Source organism: Chiloscyllium plagiosum, unplaced genomic scaffold (assembly GCF_037043375.1).
Source record: "Chiloscyllium plagiosum isolate Xiang-an unplaced genomic scaffold, Cpla_swu_hap1 HiC_scaffold_7, whole genome shotgun sequence".
Classification (NCBI taxonomy): Eukaryota; Metazoa; Chordata; class Chondrichthyes; order Orectolobiformes; family Hemiscylliidae; genus Chiloscyllium; species Chiloscyllium plagiosum.
Genome location: NW_028270145.1, coordinates 113,153,080 through 113,174,087, shown reverse-complemented (window position 1 = coordinate 113,174,087; position 21,008 = coordinate 113,153,080). Strand labels below are relative to the sequence as shown.

General features: G+C 45.2%; 1 protein-coding gene across 2 annotated transcripts in view; it reads right to left on the bottom strand.

The window, feature by feature from the left end:
* stk11ip (serine/threonine kinase 11 interacting protein) overlaps positions 1-21,008 on the bottom strand; it is a 129,107-nt gene that overhangs the window by 50,868 nt on the left and 57,231 nt on the right. Inside the window, exons 17-20 of one of the 2 annotated variants that reach the window (XM_087989370.1) lie at positions 11,969-12,155; positions 7,441-7,616; positions 4,439-4,838; positions 2,092-2,207 (exon numbers count right to left, since the gene is read on the bottom strand). In XM_087989370.1, coding sequence (XP_087845496.1) covers positions 2,092-2,207; positions 4,439-4,838; positions 7,441-7,616; positions 11,969-12,155 — 879 coding nt within the window. The remainder of the gene's footprint in view (positions 1-2,091; positions 2,208-4,438; positions 4,839-7,440; positions 7,617-11,968; positions 12,156-21,008) is intronic. The other variant, XM_087989371.1, reaches the window with a different exon arrangement.

The window sequence follows — 21,008 nt, the reverse complement described above, 5'->3', positions numbered from 1 at the left end:
CCCCAACCCCACACCCCTCCCATTTATTTCTCAGACCCCCGGCCCACAAGCCTCATTCCTGATGAAGGGCTTATGCCCGAAATGTCGATTTTCCTGCTCCTCTGACGCTGCCTGACCAGTTGTGCTTTTCCAGCACCACACTCAGAGTTTTGAGGGGTCCTAGAAAAACTGGAATCAATGGGTATCAGGTGCTGGTTGGAGTCAGACCTGGTATGCAAGAAAATGGTCACGGTTCTTGGCGGTCAGTTACCTCAGCTCCAGGACATCTCTGCAGGAGTTGCCCAGGGTAGTGTCCTAGGCCCAACCATTCAGCTGCTTTATCAATGGCCTTCCCTCCATCATCAGAAGTGGGATAAATTACTGCAGATGCTGGAATCCAAATGCTGGAGATCACAGTGGGTCAGACAGCATCCATGGAGTGTGAACAAGCTAATGTTTCAAGTCTAGATGACTCTTCAGAGCTGAAGTGAAGCCTAGAGGGGACATCATAGTGCTGGTGGGGTTGGCAGTTGTGGGAGTGGATATAGGGTGCTAATGGTGAAAAGATGTTGATATTCTGACCACTTGATCTGAACTGAGAATGGCAGAACAACGGTGCGTCTAACTGCCAGGCTTGAAAGGACAATACTGGGATGGCGGGGGATAAGGAGGAGGAGGACATGGTAAATTAAAAGAAATGGAAGTTGGTTTGCAGTCTGAAGGGGTTGAACTCAATATGTAAAGTAGGTAAAAACAAGGACTGCAGTTGCTGGAAACCAATATGTAAAGTGCCTAGTCTGAAGACGAGAAGTTGTTCCTCCAGTTTATGCTGGGAATCACTGGAACACTGCAGGGACAGACACGTGGGCACGTGAGCAGAATGCGGTGTTTAAAAAACCTGCTATTCTCTAAAAATCCTTAGACAGCGCCAGGAACCTGGGTTCAATTCCACTCTCATGCACTCGCCTGGGTGGAGTTTGCACATTCTCCATGTGTCTAAGTGGGTTTCCTCCGGGTGCTCCAGTTTCCTCCCCAGTCCAAAGATGTGCAGGTTAGGGTGGATTGGCCATAGTAAACTATTCATAATGTCCAGGAATGTGCAGGCTAGGTGGATTAGCCACGGTAAATTCAGGGTTACGGGGATAGGGTAGGGAGATGGTGTTGTTTAGGATGCTCTCAGTCTGGACTTGATGGGCTACATGGCCTGCTTCCACACTGTATGGATTCTGAGATTCTAACACCTTCCAAACTCAGAACCACTACCAGCTAGAAGGTAGGAGCGTAGGAATACCCCCACCTGCAAGTTCACCTCCAAGTCACTCACCATCCTGACGTGGAAATTTATCGCCGCCCCTTCACTGTCACTGGGTCGGAATCTGGAATTCCTTCCCTAAGGGCATTGAGTCAACCTACAGCACATGGACTGCAGCAGTTCAGGGAGGCAGCTCACCCCCACCTTCTCAAGGGGCAAGTAGGGACAGGAAATAAATGCTGCCAGAGAGTGACACCTGTGGCCCATAGGTGAAGAGAAAAAGTCTACCTGGAACGGCAAAGTCTGTCAAAGCTTTGAGCAATAGGTGGATGTAGATGTTCACGCTGCGATATTGCAGTAGTAACATGAGGTGCTCACACTAATAGGCTGCTGCCAATCCGCATGAATGGGTGCATTTATCAATTAGAATCCATTAGCCAACTAATCAGCATTCTCCTCTCATTCAAGTGTCACCATTCTAGCAAAACAAAAAGCTCAGAGATGATGCATGTTTTCTTCCAGAAATACTCAACTAAGGTGTGAAACTAGAAACACCTCGACATGGCACACCATGCATGTTGGAAGCTAATTCTTCGACCCAGTTAAACCCAGATGAAATGTTAATTTAAACCTGGGATTAATAGATTATCTCAAGGTATTGAGGGATGCCCAGCAACTGTAGGTAGATGGAGCTAGGTCACAGATCACAATTCAGTCTTCTGCTTCAGTTATTTTAGCAGCACAGCCGAACAACTATAGTCAGTCGACATTTATGTGGTTAGTACCAATGGGATAATAGGCTTGAGACCCCGAAAGGCCTAAACCCCAGTGTGTAAAACGTCCTCTCGCCGAGCTCTTACCTTGACAAAGCACCGATACTCCTCCTTATCTTCACTGAAAACCTCAACGTCGAGGAACAGCTTCAGCCTGTGGTCAATGGTTTGAAAATCCTCGACAGACAAGTTGAACTCGGCTACTGGAGAACAAAGAAGCAGCTTAAACCACGCAATGTGCAGCAATAATGAGGGGACAATAATGAAGCAAAAGAGATTCTGAAGCGAGTGAGCAACAGATTATCTACTGCTGATGGGTTATCTACTCACTCAAGTGACTGGGATGCAAGACTGTGATGAATGATGGAACAGTGGGTATGGCACTGAACTAGCAATCCAGAGGCCCACACATTTCTCTGACAATGTGGGTTCAAATCCCACCTCAGCAGTTGATGAAAGCTAAATTCAACCAATCTGGAATTGAAAGGTAGTCTCTATGATGGCCACCACGAAGCCATCATCCATTGTTGTAAAAACCTCTCTGTTCACTAATGTCCTTCCTGCAAGGAAATCTGTCATCGTTGTCTGGTCCACAGCAATGTGGTTGGTTCTCAACTGTCCCCTGAAATGGTCTAGCAAGCCATTCGGCTCAAAAGCCAACTAGGGATTGGCGATAAATATTGGCCTTAACCCAGAGGGACATTTGAGCTTTAAGAGAAGCACCTGAGGTGAGTCAAGATGGAGATACAGGTGGAATGGTTGTGTTTACGTCGAAACTGCTTTTAAATACCACAAAGAACCTCTGTGCACAAATAATTACCCTTAAAATACTGCAAATAACGGAATCATTTGAAGATGACACCAGTATAATTAGGAAAGACTGCAGTTAAGAAATAAGAAAGTTGCAGACAGATATAGATAGATTGAGTAAATGGGCAAAACTTCTGAAAGGTGGAGCGTAAACTGGGAAAATGTGAAGTTGTTTAGTTTTGTGGGAAAAAGCAATGTGTTACTTAAATGGATAACAACTGCAGAATGTTAAAGTGTGAGGCACTGAAGCATTGTATTGTATGAGTCACGAAAGTTAGCTTGCAGGATTAGCTTGGAATCAAGATGGCCAGTGGATGTATAATTTGTTACAAAGGGAATCGAACTTGTAAGTAAGGATGTCATTCTTCAGTAAACATAGCATTGGTGAGACCACATTGCCAATGCTGTGCACAGTTTTGGTCTCCTTATCTAAGGAAGGATATAAATGTATTGCAGGCAATTCAAGAGACATATACTAGACTGATTGCTGTAATAAACAGGTTGTCTCACAACGAAAGTTTGGATAGACTGGGTTTATTTCTACTGGAGGTAAAAACAATGACTGCAGATGCTGGAAACCAGATTCTGGATTAGTGGTGCTGGAAGAGCACAGCAATTCAGGCAGCATCCAAGGAGCTTCGAAATCGACGTTTCGGGCAAAATAATCTTATTTCCCCTGGAATTGAGAAGAATGAAGGATGAATTGATTGGATGCACAAGATCCTGAATTGGTCTTGACAAGGTGGAAGTGGAATATGCGTTTCCAATCATAGGTAAGTCCAGAACTAGATGATGGTTTTAAAATTGTCATTCTAGTACAGAGATGAGAATATTTCTATCTCTCAGAGGACTGAGGGGTTTAGGAACTCTGCCTCAGGTGGTGGTGAAGGCAGGGTTGTTGAATATTTTGAAGGGGTAGGTAGATTGATTCTCATTAGGGAGGGGAATCAAAGCTCATCAGGAAGAAGTGGGAAGTGGAGTTCAAAAAACAAATAGATCAGCCATGATCTTATTAAATGGTGGAACAGGCTCAAGGGACTGAATAGTCTACCTCTGCTCCTGTTATGTATGTTCATGACAGCAACAGCTTCACACTGAGTTTGAGAAAAAGAAACAATCAATATGACTGATGCTTGGTTCTGGGAGGAATGCTGGCCAGGATATCAGGGAGGAGTTGTATATATTCTAAAAAAAACTCCCACCCCCAAACCTCACCCCCCCCCCTCCACCCACCACCACACCCAACCCAACCAACAAGCAATGATTTTGAAGATTGAGCTGGAAGGGGAAGAAATGAGGTGGGATGGTGGTTGAGTATCTCGCCCGGGGCAGGGTTAATGTTCATCAACAAGGGACGGACTGACTGCTGCTAATGAAGGTGGAAGGATAAGGCCACAACTAAGCTGCATTGAACAAGAAAGTGTGTTCAATGGGTGGCAAGGCAAAGTCCTGCCATTTTATAGGACATAATTTATAAAGTTTGCATGGTAACGGGGAAAGAAACAAACAGGTGGGAGAGCTGGACTCTTCAGGAGATCCAATATAGACATAATGGGCTGAATGGCCATCTTCTGCACCGTTATTAAAATTCTTTATGGTCTCAATCTTTCACAACGTGGCTGACCTTTGCTGGTTGTAGAGAGATCATCCCCACATTCAGAGCGCGGTGAGCTCGGCGTCAGTCCAGGAGTGCCGTAGCGATAGCTCCAGGTCAGGCTGTCGGTGCTCCCCCTCTGGTTAGCGCTACCACAATACACGCCAGGACTGCAGCCACCCTGAGGGGCTGTGTGCACAGACTGCTCCAGTGCCCCCAGGCTGGGATCCACATCACCTGAGGTGTCAGAAACCCGGCTGCCGTCCCTCACACTGCTGCTGCAGCTCTGGTCGCACTCCAAATAGAAGCTGGCACACTTGCCGGCAGCGAAGGAATAGATCTCTGGTTCCATGCTCAACATGTCAGTGGCACCATCACCCAGTACCCCAGGTCCAGCGTCCAGACTCAGTCTGCTCGGAGATTCAATACTCTACACCACAGAAACAAGACCAACCACATTAGAGTACATTCCACTAGAAAACCCAGTCTCATTCACTATTTATGTTCCTTCTGTGCATATTATCTGAATGGTGAGAGGTTGCAGAGCTCCAAGATGCTGAAAGATCTGGGTGCCCTAGTGATTAAACCTTTGTGATGTGATTGATGGTACAAGACAGTGGGCGGCGGTAGAGGATTGCTTTTCGGACTGGAGGCCTGTGACCAGCGGTGTTCCATGGGGATCAGTGCTGGGTCCTATTTTTGATCGCCAACTTAATAACCATGTTCCCTTGACTGACACCAAAATTGGAGGTATGGGAATAACAAAGGTGGTTATCTAAAATTACAAAGGGATCTTGAATAATTGGGCAAATGGACTGAGGAGTGGCAGATGGAATTTAATTTGGATAAATGCAAGGTGCTGCATTTTCTAAGACAAACAAGGGCAGTACTTATACAGTTAATGGTAGTGAGTAGTGCTGTCCAGAATAGAGATCTAGGGGTTCATAGAGTATTACAGCATAGAAACAGACCCTTTGATCCAACCAGTTGCCACTGACCAGGTTCCTAAACTAAACCACTGACCATGTTCCTACACTAAACTCGTCTCACCTTCTTGCATTTGGCCCAAACCTTTCTAAACCTTTCCTGTTAATGAACTTAACCAAATGTCTTTTAAGCATTGTAATTGTACCCTTCAGTTTGGGGACCATACCATAATTGCATGAGCCCTCCAAATTCTTTTTGATAAAACCCTAGAAACCTCAATTGACCTACTCTAATGCAGCACGGTGGCTCAGTGGTTAGCACTGCTGCCTCACAGCGCCAGGGTCCCAGGTTCGATTCCAGCCTTGGGCGATTGTCTGTGTGGAGTTTGCACATTCTCTCTGTGTCTGCGTGGATTTCCTCCGGGTGCTCCGGTTTCCTTCCACAGTACAAAAATGTGCAGGTTAGGTGAATTGGCCATGCTAAATTGCCCATAGTGTTAGGTGCATTGGTTACAGTGAAATGGGTCTGGGTGGGTTACTCTTTGGAGGGTCAGTGTGGACTGTTTGGGCCGAAGGGCCTGTTTCCATATTGTGGGGAATCCAATCTAATCTAATCTAATCACCATTGTCAGGTGAATACAAGCAAATGTTTCATAATCTCTGCCCATAGTTTAACTCTCAAGTCCTGATAACATTCTGGGAAGTCTAAAACTGGGAAGTTATGCTGGAACTGTATAAAATGTTCTTTTGGCCACAGCGAGAGTATTGCGTGCAGTTCTGGAACCCACATTATAGGAGGGGATGTGATAGCACTGGAGAGAGTGCAGAGGAGATTTACCAGGACGTTGCCAGGGTTGGAGTGTTTTACTTATGGAGAGAGATTGGACACACTTGGGTTGTTTTTCATGCAGCAGAGGAGACAGAAGGGGCCAACATGATTCAGGTGCATTATCAGTGACAAAGACAGGATAGACAGGAAGAAACCTTCCCCATTGATGGAGGGATCAACAACTAGGGATACAGATTGGAGGTAAAGAGCAGGAAGTTTAGAAGAGACGTGAGGTAAACGTTTTTCACCCAAAGGATGGTGAGAATCTAGAACTCACTGCTTCTAAGGGTGGGAGAGGCAGAAACCCTCAGAACTCTGAAGTAGTATTTAGATGTGCATGTGTTATGCCAAGGTACACGAGGCTATGAACCAAGTGCTGGGAAATGGGATTAGAATAGCTAAGTGGTTGTTTTTAACTGGTCGGTATGTGGTAGGGAAAAAGGGTCTTTTTTTCTGCTATAGACGAATATGACTCTATGACAGTGCATATGGAAACAGTAGGACAGACCCTATGAATACCCTAACCCTCCTAATCTACACAGAATGGTAACTTTGTGAAGTTGTGTTACTGGCACTGTAATCCAGAGGTCCACCCATTCCTGCTCCCCACCCTCCCAACTGAGCCACTCAGCGTGAAATCGGTGGGGATGTTTCCCCTAGTAGGCAATTTGGAACAAGTAGTCATCATTTTAGGATAATGGGAGCCAAATTTAAAACAGAGATGAGGAGAAATTACATGCCTCAAAGGGTCATGGATCTGTGGAATTCACTACCCCAGTGTGTGGTGGATGCTGGGACATTGAATAAATTTGAGAGAGACAGATTTCTAATCAGTGGGTTATGGGGTGTGGGCAGGAGAGTGCAGTCAAGGGAGAGGGGAGATCAGCTATGACCGTAGTGGAGCAGGCCTGGAGGGGCTGAATGACCTCCTTCTGCTCGCAGTCTTATATCGTTATATCTCAGTGATACGTGGAGATTGGGACACTCGACATAATCTAAAACGGTATTAGATTTCTCATCTACAAAAGGAATTGAGTATTACGGGAGTCAGGCAGAAAAGAGGAACAACTGGATCAGTCAAAGTTCAGTGAACACAGGAGGAAGACCCAAGGTCAAAATGGTCAATGTTCACTCCTATTCCTCATGATCTCATGCTCAAAGACAAATAATGAGCAGGCAAAAAAACAACCTTGCCAGCAATGCTCACAGGCCCCCACCTCCTGAACAACTGAACCACTCATTCCCTTTGACCAATTGGGTAACACTGTGTGGCTCACCTTCAGGCTCCCAGTGGTACTACCATCTGTGAAGGCGATCTTCAGGACGTCCACCTTGACAACTTCACCCTCTGGGTGGATGGGTGTGCTGGTGCATGTGTCTACCTCGGATGGCACAATGATCACAATCTCACTCGCGCACTTGGGGCAGGTCGGCGAGGCCTTTGGACTCTCAACTGCAGAGAGAGACAAATAGACATGAGACAAACACTGCTCAGCTCACCAAGGAACAGGCTACTTTTAAACGCACATGGACTGGCAGCAATAATGCCTCTAAGTTACTCAAAAGCCAAAACTGTTCCCACTCATGGAAAATCAACAGCAAAAGGGCACAGATTTAAGGCAAGAGGCGTGGGCAGAATGCTGACAAGATGAAAAGCTTTCTCATGCGGTGATGGATGAAGTCAGAAACATGCTGACAGAGAGTGGTAAACCACAGTTCATGTGAGGCTTCAGAATGGAAATGAAAACCTATCAGAAAAAGAACAATGTGCAGGTTACAGAGAAAATGACACCAAACGACCTTTCTCGTTCAGAGCGCCATTTGTGACACAGACCCCTCATTACTCCCAACAACCTGGGGTGGAGGCCAGAGGTGGGACAATACAAACCAGGGACTCAGTAATGTCAAACTCAGAAGTTACATCACACCAGGTTACAGTTAAATAGGTTTATTTTAAATCACAAGCTGACAATTTTAAATAAACTGATTGGACTATAACCTGATGTCTTGATCAGAGTGGTGCTAGAAAAGCACAGGTCAGGCAGCATCCAAGGAGCAGGAAAATCGACATTTCGGGCAAAAACCCTTCATCAGGAATATTCCTCTATTCCTGAAGAGCTTTTGCCTGAAACGTTGATTTTCCTGCTCCTCGGATGCTGCCTGACCTGCTGTGCTTTTCCAGCACCACTCTTGATCTAAACTCTGGTTTCCAGCATCTGCAGTCCTCACTTTTCCCTTATAACCTGGTGTCATGTGACTCCTGACTTTTTGTCCACTCCAGTCCAACACCGGCACTTGAACATCATCACTAAAGTCAGAGTGCTGGCGAAACTCAGCAAGTCTGGCAGTGTCTACGGGGAAAGAGAAACAGAGCTAATGTTTCATGTATCTCTTTCCGTTCTGAACAAGAGTCATACTGAATTAGAAGCATTGACTGTTTCTCTTTCTCCACAGACTTGCTGAGTTTTTCCAGTATTTAATTTTTATTTCAGAATTCCAGCATCCACATGATGTTACTTTTACCATTGTTACTAAAGTTAGGAGTTATCCTGCTTCACCAGCTGCAGACCGATTTGGCAGGGCCAGAGACCTCATAGTCAGTGCCCTCAGTTTTATAACAGACTATTGAAGCAATAAATACCTCCACTACGTTTACATCATTTGTGCATCTTATATCATAGGCAAGTGGTAAATTCTTGTCAGAATTAGTACATTTTCATATCATAAACATAAATATTACAATATTCTAAACTACATCTGTTGTTGGTTGTGCTAATGACAGCCCTTCAGACATGTGGGATTCAGCTTGGTTATCTGACATCATGAGGATCCTGGAATGTTCTCTGCTCTGGTTGAGATACTGGAGTTGCTCATCAGTCATGCGTATCTCCGACAAGCCTGTGAAATTCTGCAGAATGCAGCTTGTGAGCCATTGACTTAGAGTCAAAATCTGACAAAGGACCAGAACAGTTCAAGCCTTTGCCAATGAGAGTGGAAAGCAGTGTGCTGCCACCATCTGCTGGCACAATGCAGTACTGCAAGAATACAATCCAGATTACTGCACCCAAGTGGGCGAGTGGAATTGAAATAGAGAGCCAGGAGAATCAGTAGGCCATTCAACCCCTCGAACCTGCGACGCCAGCCAAAACAATATGACTGATCATCAAGCTCAACACTCTAATCCTGCCCTCCCCCAATATCACTTCATCACATTATATACTCTTGGGAAATAAGGCAGGGCAGGTGACTGAGGTGTCAGTGGGGGAGCAATTTGGGGCCAGCGACCGTAATTCTATTCATTTTAAAATAGTGATGGAAAAGGATAGACCAGATCTAAAAGTTGAAGTTCTAAATTGGAGAAAAGCCAATTTTGACGGTATTAGGCAAGAACTTTCAAAAGCTGATTGGAGGCAGATGTTCGCAGCTAAAGGGACGGCTGGAAAATGGGAAGCCTTCAGAAATGAGATAACAAGAATCCAGAGACAGTATATTCCTGTCAGGATGAAAGGGAAGGCTGGTAGGTATAGGGAATGCTGAATGACTAAAGAAATTGAGGGTTTGGTTAAGAAAAAGATGGAAGCATGTGTCAGGTATGGACAGGATAGAATGAGTGAATCCTTAGAAGAGTATAAAGGCAGTAAAAATATACTAAAGAGCAAAATCAGGAGGACAAAAAGGGGACATGAGATAGCTTTGGCAAATAGAATTAAGGAGAATCCAAAGGGTTTTTACAAATATATTAAGGACAAAAGGGTAACTAGGGAGAGAATAGGACCCCTCAAAGATCAGCAAGGCGGCCTTTGTGTGGAGCCACAGAAAATGAGGGAAGATACCAACTGAGTATTTACCATCAGTATTTACTGTGGAAAAGAATATGGAAGGTATAGACTGTAGGGAAATAGATGGTGACATCTTGCAAAATGTCCAGATTACAGAGGAGGAAGTGCTGGATGTCTTGAAACGGGTAAAGGTGGATAAATCCTCAGGACCTGACCAGGTGTACCGAGAACTCTGTGGGAAGCTAGAGAAGTGATTGCTGGGCCTCTTGCTGAGATATTTGTGTCATCGATAGTCACAGGTGAGGTGCCAGAAGACTGGAGGTTGGCAAACGTGGTGCCACTGTTTAAGAAGAGTGGTAAGGACAAGCCAGGGAACAGTAGACCGGTGAGCCTGACCTCAGTGGTGGGCAAGTTGTCAGAGGGAATCCTGATGGACAGGATGTACATGTATTTGGAAAGGCAAGAACTGATTAGGGATAGTGAACATGGCTTTGTGCGTGGGAAATCATGTCTCACAAACTTCGAGTTTTTTGAAGAAATAACAGAGGATTGATGAGGGCAGAGCAGTAGATGTGATCTATATGGACTCCAGTAAAGTGTTCGACAAGGTTCCCCATGGGAGACTGATTAGCAAGGTTAGATCTCGTGGAATACAGGGAGAACCAGCCATTTGGGTACAGAACTGGCTCAAAGGTAGAAGACAGAGGGTGGTGGTGGAGGGTTGTTTTTCAGACTGGAGGCCTGTGACCAGTGGAGTGCCACAAGGATCGGTGCTGGGTCCTCTACTTTTTGTCATTTACAGAAATGATTTAGATGCGAGCATAAGAGGTACAGTTAGTACGTTTGCAGATGACACCAAAATCGGAGGTGTAGTGGACAGCAAAGAGATACCTCAGATTACAACAGGATCTTGACCAGATGGGCCAATGGGCAGAGAAGTGGCAGATGAAGTTTAATTCAGATAAATGAGACGTGCTGCAAATCTTAGCAAGACTTATACACTTAATGGTAAGGTCCTCGGGAGTGTTGCTGAACAAAGAGACCTTGGAGTGCAGGTTCATAGCTCCTTGAAAGTGGAGTCACAGGTAGATAGGATAGTGAAGGTGGCATTTGGTATGCTGTCCATTATTTGTCAGAATATTGAGTACAGGGGTTGGGGGGGGTCATGTTACAGCTGTACAGGACATTGGTTAGGCCACTTTTGCAATATTGTGTGCAATTCTGGTCTGTCTCTTATCAGAAGACTGCGTAAAACTTGAAAGGGTTCAGAAAAGATTTACAAGGATGTTGCCAGGGTTGGAGGATCTGAACTACAGGGAGTGGCTGAACAGGCTGGGGCTGTTTTCCCTGGAGTGTCGGAGGCTGAGGGGTGACCTTATAGAGGCTTACAAAATTATGAGCGGCATGGAAAGGATAAATAGGCAAAGTCTTTTCCCTGGGGTCAGGGAGTCCAGAACTAGAGGGCATAGGTTTAGGGTGAGAGGGGAAAGATATAAGAGAGACCTAAGGGGCAACTATTTCAGGCAGAGGGTGGTACGTGTATAGAATGAGCTGCCAAAGGATGTGGTGGAGGCTGGTACAATTGCAACATTTAAGATGCATTTTGATGGGTATATGAATAGGAAGGGTTTGGAGGGATATGGGCCGGGTGCTGGCAGGTGGGACTAGATTGGGTTGGGATATCTGGTCGGCGTGGACGGGTTGGACCGAAGAGTCTATCTCCGTGCTGTATATCTCTATGACTCTATATCCAACTCCTTCAAAATTGAGCGGGAGAGAGAATGAGCAGAAAGGAAAAGAGATATTGTCATTCTCCACACACCCCAGATCAGCATGCATAGAAGTGCTTAGAGGAGCTCTTGTGGTGCAGTGGCAGTGTCCCTACACCTGAACCAGGAGGCCACGGTGCCAGTCCCATCTGCTCCAGAACATGTAATAAAATCCCGGAAGAGATTGGTTAGGAAATGACTTGAGGTGCTGAGCAGTGCAATGTCAAGGATTGGGAGGAAGTGTGGGGGTTACTCACTCTGCAGGTAATCTGGGTCATCTGCCTGTCCAACACTTGAACGTTCGGAGAGGCAGTGAGCAGCCTCCCGCTCCTGTGGGGAAACTGTGAACTCGTGTTGACACTTCAAACACTGGAGTTTGGGAAAATGCTCCTGCATCGCCCTCTGGTTGGCTTCCAATGCATCACTCAGGATCTTAACCAGCATCTGAAATCAGAGAAAACAGGTAAATGATCATCTCCAAGAAAACACTACCTAATATCCCCCCCTGACATTCAGTGACGTTACCATCAATGAATACCCCACCAATATCCTGGGGGTTACCATTGACCAGAAACTCAACTGGTCGTAAAATACAGTGGCTACAAGAGCAGGTCACAGCCTAGGAATCTTGAGTAATTTATCTGCTGACTCCCCACTGCCCATCCACCATCTACAAAGGGACACAGTTCAGGACTGTGATGAATGGATGCAGTTCCAACAACCCTCAAGCCTGACACTGTCCAGAACAAAGCAGCTCCCTTTGTGGCTCCCAAAGGGAGCTCCCATTCTCAAACCATCGATATTCAGGAGGAAGATGTACAATCTACAAGATGCACTGCAGAGAGTCGGCAAAGTTCCTTCGACAGCGCCTTCCAAACCCACAACCATTTCGATGGACAAGGGCAGAAGAGATGGGACCACCCCCTGCAAGTCACTCACCACCCTGACTTAGATCAGCAGAATTCAGCCATTTAGTCTGCTTCACCATTTGACCATGGCTGATACGTTTCTCAACCCCAATTTGCTGCCTTCCTTGTCAATCAAGAACCTATCTCTGACTTAACTACACTCAATGACTTGGCCTCCATAACCCTCTGGGGAAATTAGATTCTCCACCTTCTGGATGGAGAAATTCTTCCCTATCTTAGTTCTAAAGGGATGTTCCTTCACTCTGAGGCTGTGCCCTTAGGTGCTATTCTCTCTTCCCAGTGGAAACATCTTCCCTATGTCCACTCTCCCCAGGCCACTCGGTATTCTGTAAGATTCAATCAGATCCGCCCCCTCCCCCCCCCATATCCTTCTGAACACCAAGTACAGACCCAGAGTCCTCAACTGCTCACGTGACAAACCCTTCATCCCTCGGATCATTTTTGTAACCCTTCACTACACCCCGTCCAATGCTCATACATCCTTCCTTAGATACGGGGCCCAAAACTACTCTCAATATTCCAAAGGTGATCTGACCAGAGCCGTATACAGCCTCAGCATTGCACCTCTGTTCTTGTATTCTAGTCCTCTTGAAATGAATGTTCACAGTGCATTTGCCTTCCTAACTGCCAACTGAACCTGCAGGTTAACCTGAAGTGGTTTTTGAACAAAGACTGCCTTTCCCCATTTAGCAAATAGTCCATGCCAATATTCTTTCTATCCAAGTGCAAAACCTCTCAATTTCCCACGTTGTATTCCATCTGTCTCTTTCTTGTCCACTCTCCCAGCCTGTCCTAGGCCTTCTGCAGCCTCCCCACTTCCTCAACACTATCTGTCACATCATCTATCTTTGCAAACTGAGCAACAATTCCCTCAGTTCTTTCATCCAGATTGTCAATGTATAACGTGAATAGTTTGGTCCCGACACAGAACCCTGCAGAACTTCATAGTCACTGGCTGCCATCCTGAAAAAGACTCCTTTATCCCTACTCTCTGCCTTCTGCCAGTCAGCCAATCCTCTATCCATGCCAGTCCCTTGCCCCTAACACCATGGGCTGTTTACCAGTCTCCTGTGCAGCACCTTGTCAAAGACCTTCTGAAATCCAACAAACAGATCACGATCACTGGCTCTCCTTTGTCTAACCTGTTCCATATCTCCTCTAAAGAACGCGAACAGATTTGTCAGGCATGACCTCCCCTTGATGAAGCCGTGCGGGATGAACCCTATTTTCCCACGCACTTCCAAGTACTCCACAATCTCATCCTTAATAATGGACTCTAAAATCACATCAATGATTGAGATCAGGCTAACTGGCATATAATTTCTCGTCTTCTGCCTCTCTCCCTTCTTAAACAGGGGTGTTACATTAACTACTTTCCAGTCCACTGGGACTCTCCCTGACTTGTGATTCCCGAAAGATCACCTGCAATGTCTCTACAATCTCCTCAGCTCTCTCCTTCTGAACTCTGGGATGTAGTCCATCTGGTCCAGGTGATTTATCAGTCTTCCCCAACACCTTCTGCTTAGTGATGGCCACTACACTCACCTCTACCCCCGACTCGAGTATTGGTATGCTGCTGGTGTCTTCCATGTGAAAATTAATGTAATGTACCTATTAGTTCTTCCACCATTTGTTTCCTCCTCATTATACACATCCAGTCTCATTTTGCCAATGGTGCAATGTCCACTCTTGCCTCTCTCTCACCTTTTATATAACTAAAAAAATCTCTTGCAATCTTCTTTTATGTTACTAGCTAACTTACTCTCATTTCATTTTCTCCTCCTTTATTGCCTTTTTAAAAAATTGTTCTCTGCTGGTTTATAAAGGCTTCCCGCTAATCTTTGCTACATTATACGTATTTTCTTTTGTGTTTATGCTGTTCCTGACTTCCATTGTCAGCCATAGTTACCTTGTCCTCCCTTTAATATGTTTCTTCTTCCTTGGGATGAATTTCTGCTGTGCCTCCCTAATTACACACAAAAACTCCTGCGATTACTGCTCCATCTTCCCAGCTGGGCTCCCCTTCCAATCAACTCTGGCCAGCTCCTCCCTCATGTCTTTGTAGTTATTTTTACCCAATTGTAATGACGTTATATCAGATTTCTGCTTCTCCCTCTCAAATTGCAGGGTGAATTCTATCCTATTATAGTCACTGCCTCCTAGGGGATCCTTCACCTTAACCTCCCTAATCAAGTCTGCCTCATTACTCATCAATTTACAGAATTGCCCGTTTCCTAGTGGGCTCGACCACAAGCTCCGCCAAACAAATGCCACAGATTCCTTTTCTTGGGATCGACGACCAACCTGATTTTCCCAGTCCACCTGCATACTGAAGTCCCTCATGATTATTGTAACAGCACCTTCCTTACATGCCTATTGTATCTCCTGATTTATTTTCTTCCCCACATGCTGACTACCACGAGAGGCAGGTACACAACTCCCATCAGGGTCTTCTGTCCTCTGCTGTTCCTCAATTCCAACCACACAGATCCTCTGCCTTCCAACACTATTATAATCACTGCCGAGAATCATAGCCATGTACAGCACAGAAACAGATCCATCGGTCCAACTTGTCCATGCTGACCAGATATCCTACCCTAATCTAGTCCCATTTGCCAGCACTTGGCTAATATCCGTCCAAACCCTTCCTATTCATATACTCATCCAGATGCTTTTTAAATGTTGTCATTGTACCAGCCTCCCCCACTTCCATACACACAGCACCGTGAGTGAGAAATTGCTGCCCCTTAGGTCCCTTTTAAATCTTTCCCCTCTCACCCTAAATATATGCCCTCTAGTTTGGACTCCCCACCCCAGGGAAAATACTTTGTCTATTTATCCTATCCATACCCCTCATGATTTCATAAATCTCAATAAGGTCACCCCTCAGCCCCTGATGCCCTAGGGAAAACAACCCCAGCCTATTCAGCTATCAATTTAATTTCCTACTAACAATGCTGCCCTCTCTGTCCATTATTTCAACAGGATATTTAGTTCTCAGGCCTCATCACCTTGCAGTCACTTATCTGTGATACGCACAACATTATGCCTGCCAATTTCAAATCTGTACTACTAGCTCCATCTAAACCCTTTAGACTGGGACTGCCATAGTGTATGTTTGGAAAGTTAAAATCCCCTGCCATAACCACCCTATTATTCTGACAGATAGCCGAGATCTCCTTATCTGTAAGAATAATAGGTGGTTATGGTAGAGGATTTTAACTTTCCAAACATAGACTGGGACTACCACAGTGTTAAAGGTTTAGATGGAGAGGAATTTGTTAAGTGTGTACTAGAAAATTTTCTGATTCAGTATGTGGATGTACCTACCAGAGAAGGTGCAAAACATGACCTACTCCTGGGAAATAAGGCAGGGCAGGTGACTGAGGTGTCAGTGGGGGAGCACTTTGGGGCCAGCGACCATAATTCTATTCATTTAAAAATTGTGATGGAAAAGGATAGACCAGATCTAAAAGTTGAAGTCCTAAATTTGAGAAAGGCCAATTTTGACGGTATTAGGCAAGAACTTTCAAAAGCTGATTCAGGGCAGACATTCGCAGGTAAAGGGACAGCTGGAAAATGGGAAGCCTTCAGAAATGAGATAACAAGAATCCAGAGACAGTATATTCCTGTTAGGGTGAAAGGGAAGGCTGGTAGGTATAGGGAATGCTGGATGACTAAAGAAATTGAGGGTTTGGTTAAGAAAAAGAAGGAAGCATATGTCAGGTATAGACAGGGTAGATCGAGTGAATCCTTAGAGTATAAAAGAAATAGGAGTATACTTAAGACGGAAATCAGGAGGGCAAAAAGGGGACATGAGATAGCTTTGGCAAATAGAATTAAGGAGAATCCAAAGGGTTTTTACAAATATATTAAGGACAAAAGGGTAACTAGGGAGAGAATAGGGCCCCTCAAAGATCAGCAAGGCGGCCTTTGTGTGGAGCCGCAGAAAATGGGGGAGATACTAAACGAGTATTTTGCATCAGTATTTACTGTGGAAAAGGATATAGAAGATATAGACTGGAGGGAAATAGATGGTGATATCTTGCAGAATGCCCAAATTACAGAGGTGGAAGTGCTGGATGTCTTGAAACGGGTAAAAGTGGACTAATCCCCAGGACCTGATCTGGTGTACCGAGAACTCTGTGGGAAGCTAGAGAAGTGATTGCTGGGCCTCTTGCTGAGATATTTGTATCATCGATAGTCACAGGTGAGGTGCCGGAAGACTGGAAGTTGGCAAACATGATGCCACTGTTTAAGAAGGGCGGTAAAGACAAGCCAGGGATCTATAGACCAGTGAGCCTGACCTCGGTGGTGGGCAAGTTGTTGGAGGGAATCCTGAGAGACAGGATGTACATGTATTTGGAAAGGCAATGACTGATTAGGGATAGTCAACATGATTTTGTGCGTGGGAAATCATGTCTCACAAACTTGATTGAGTTTTTTTGAAGAAGTAACAAAGAGGATTGATGAGGGCAGAGTGGTAGATGTGATCTATATGGACTTCAGCAAGGCGTTCGACAAGGTTCCCCATGGGAGACTGATTAGCAAGGTTAGATCTCGTGGAATACAGGGAGAACTAGTCATTTGGATACAGAAATGGCTCAAAGGTAGAAGACAGAGGGTGGTGGTGGAGGGTTGTTTTTCAGACTGGAGGCTTGTGACCAGTGGAGTGCCACAAGGATTGGTGCTGGGCCCTCTACCTTTTGTCATTTACAGAAATGATTTGGATGCGAGCATAAGAGGGACAGTTAGTAAGTTTGCAGATGACACCAAAATTAGAGGTGTAGTGGACAGCAAAGAGGGTTACCTCAGATTACAACAGGATCTTGACCAGATGGGCCAATGGGTTGAGAAGTGACAAATGGAGTTTAATTCAGATAAAGCGAGGTGCTGCATTTTGGGAAAGTAAATCTTAGCAGGACTTATACCCTTAATAGAACAAAGACCAAAGAAAATTTACAGCCCAGGAACAGGCCCTTCGGCCCTCCAAACTTGAGCCGATCCAAATCTACTGTCTAAACCGGTCAGTCAATTCTAAGCATCTGTATCCCTCTGCTCCCCACCTACTCATGCATCTGTCCAGACGCATCTTAAATGAATCTATCGTGCCTGCCTCTACCACCTCTGCTGGCAACACGTTCTAAACGCCCACCACACTCTGTGTGAAGTACTTACCGCACATATCCCCCTTAAACTTTCCACCTCTCACCTTGAAAGCGTGACCTCTCGTTATTGAATCCTTCACCCTGGGAAAAAGCTGGTCGCTACCCACCCTGTCTACACCCTTCATGATTTTGCAGACCTCAATCAGGTCCCCCCTCAATCTCTTTTTTTCTAGTGAAAATAAACCTAACCTACTCAACCTCATCTACACCTTCCATACCAGGCAACATCCTCGTAAACCTTCTCTGCACCCTCTCCAAAGCGTCCACATCCTTTTGGGAATGTGGCGACCAGAACTGGACACAATATTCTAAATGTGGCCGAACCAATGTCTTGTAAATTGTTAACATGACCTGCCAGCTCTTATACTCAATACCCCATCCAATGACGGCAGGCATACAATATGCCTTCTTGACCACTCTATCCACTTGTGCAGCCACCTTCAGGGTACAATGGACCTGCACTCCCAGATCTCTCTGCCCATCAACTTTTCCCAAGGCTCTTCCATTCATTGTATAATTCGCTCTAGAATTAGACTTGCCTAAATGCATCACCTCACATTTGTTGGATGGTAAGCTAATGGTAATGTCCTAGGGAATGTTGGTGAACAAAGAGACCTTGGAGTGCAGGTTCATAGCTCCTTGAAAGTGGAGTTGCAGGTAGATAGAATAGTGAAGAAGGCGTTTGGTATGCTTTCCTTTATTGGTCAGAGTATTCAGTACAGAAGTTGGGAGGTCATGTTGCGGCTGTACAGGACATTGGTTAGGCCACTGTTGGAATATTGCGTACAATTCTGGTCTCCTTCCTATCCGAACGATGTTGTGAAACTTGAAAGGGTTCAGAAAAGATTTGCAAGGATGTTGCCAGGCAAGGAAGATTTGAGCTATAGGGAGAAGTTGAACAGGCTGGGGCTGTTTTCTCTGGAGTGTCGGAGGCTGAGGGGTGACCTTATAGAGGTTTACAAAATTATGAGGGGCATGGATAGGGTAAATAGGTAAAGTCTTTTCTCTAGGGTCAGGCAGTCCAGAACTAGAGTGCATAGGTTTAGGGTGAGAGGGGAAAGATATAAAAGAGTCCTATGGGGCAACTTTTTCATGTAGAGGGTGGTATGTGTATGGAATAAGCTGCCAGAGGAAGTGGTGGAGGCTGGTACAATTGCAACATTTAAGAGGCATTTGGATGGGTATATGAATAGGAAGGGTTTGGAGGGATATGGGCCGGGTGCTGGCAGGTGGAACTAGATTGGGTTGGGATATCTGGTCGGCGTGGACGGGTTGGACCGAAGGGTCTGTTTCCGTGCTGTACATCTTGATGACTCTATGGCTCTATAACTAGGAACACACAATAATGCTGACCCAGCCAGTGACACTCATGTGCCATGAGTGAATATAATAAACACACCCAGACTGTCAGGCGGTATAGAGAGACAGGAGGCCAATGAAGGTGACTGTGAACTTTGACTAACATATTATTAAAAGATTCATATGAGGAGGAGGAGCTTGGCATCCTGCAGAAAGTACATTTAATAGGATTTCACAAAATTATAACGGGTTCTAAATGAGTACGTCAGGAGAAATTGTTGTGGGGGAGAGAGGCAGAAGTGTGATCGGTAACCAGATGACAAGAACTAAAGATAAATAAGGAAAAACAGTCAGGTATTTTAAACAAAAAACGTAGTTCACTGCCACGATCTGGAACGCAATGAAAAGGATTATTACTCCTTCATGAGGCTTAAACACCCATGGCAATGTTATTAAATTATTGCCCCAAGGTGGTGATGCTGGGCTGTCACCTTCACAATGGACTGGCTCTCAAGGCTACTTCAGAGGGCGGAGAAGAGTCACCACATTGGTGTGGGTCAGCAGTCAACATAGGCCAGAGCAGGGAAGGATGGCAGAGTTACTTTCTATGAGAGAAATCTTGCTGCAAACAGACAGGGCATTAGTGGGATTAATGTCACTGGCCTAATTATCCAGAACTGAAAATGTGTTGCTGGTAGAGCACAGCAGGTCAGGCAGCATCCAAGGAACAGGAGAACGTTTCGGGCATAAGCCCTTCATCAGGAATGAGGCAGAACCCCAGTTAAACCTCTGGAAACAGGTCTGAATCTGGCATGGCTGATGGCAAACTGTGAACTCAATTAAAAAAAAAACTGGAGTTAAATCTGGCCTATCGATGAACATTTAACCACTGTCACTCATCAGGGCAAAACACATCTTGGTCATTCATATCCTGTAGAGAAGGGAATCTGCCATTGCTACTGGATTTGGCCTACACGTGACTCCAGACCCACAGCAATGTGGCTGACTCTTAATTGCCCTTGCAAGCCAGGCAGACTAGGAAGCAATTGGGAATGGGTCAAAATGTGCCCCAGCCAGCAACAGCCACATCCTGTGAATGAGTAAACAAACACCTGGAAAATATAATTTTATCTTCTTGTTTCAGGAAGTACATACCTGCATTGGAAGGAGCTCAGAGAAGGTAGTCTTGGCTGATTCCTGGGATGAAAGGGTTATTTCACAAAGAAGGATTGAGGTGATACACACGGGGTTTAGAAGAATGAGAAAGAATCTTATTGCAAGATTTTAAAAAAATTGAGGGGGCTCAATTGAGGGTGGTGCGGAGAGGATATCTTCACTTGCAAGGGAATCCAGAATGAGGGCCCACAGTTTAAGAAAAAAAAAGATCACCCATTTAAGATGGCGATGAGTAGGAACTTCCTCTGAGGATGGATAATCATCGGAACTTTCTTACTCAGAGCATCATGGAAGCTGGGTCTCTTATTTTATTCCAGGCTGTACTGGACAAATGTTTGGTTGACAAAGCAGTAAGGGGACCTTTGGAGATAGAAAGGGAAGTGGGATTGAGGGTACAATCACCTAACCCATATGGTCAGCTTTGTCTTAAGTTTATAAGAAAGGAAAAGGGACGTGCTGTTGATGGTAAGACCAGCATTTATTGTGCATCCCTAATTGTCCGAAGTAAACTAAGAGGCTCATTAGGCCATTTTAGAAGCAGAGAGGTCCAGAAACAGGGCTCAATCTAAGGAAATGGTGTAAAAACCATATAAGACTGAGAAGAGAAATTTCTTTGTTCAGAAAGTAGTGAGCCTGTCAAACTTTGTACCACAGAGAGCAGTCAAAACCAAAAGACTGGAATGCTTTCTAGAAGGACTTAGATATACAGCACTCGGGCTAAAGGG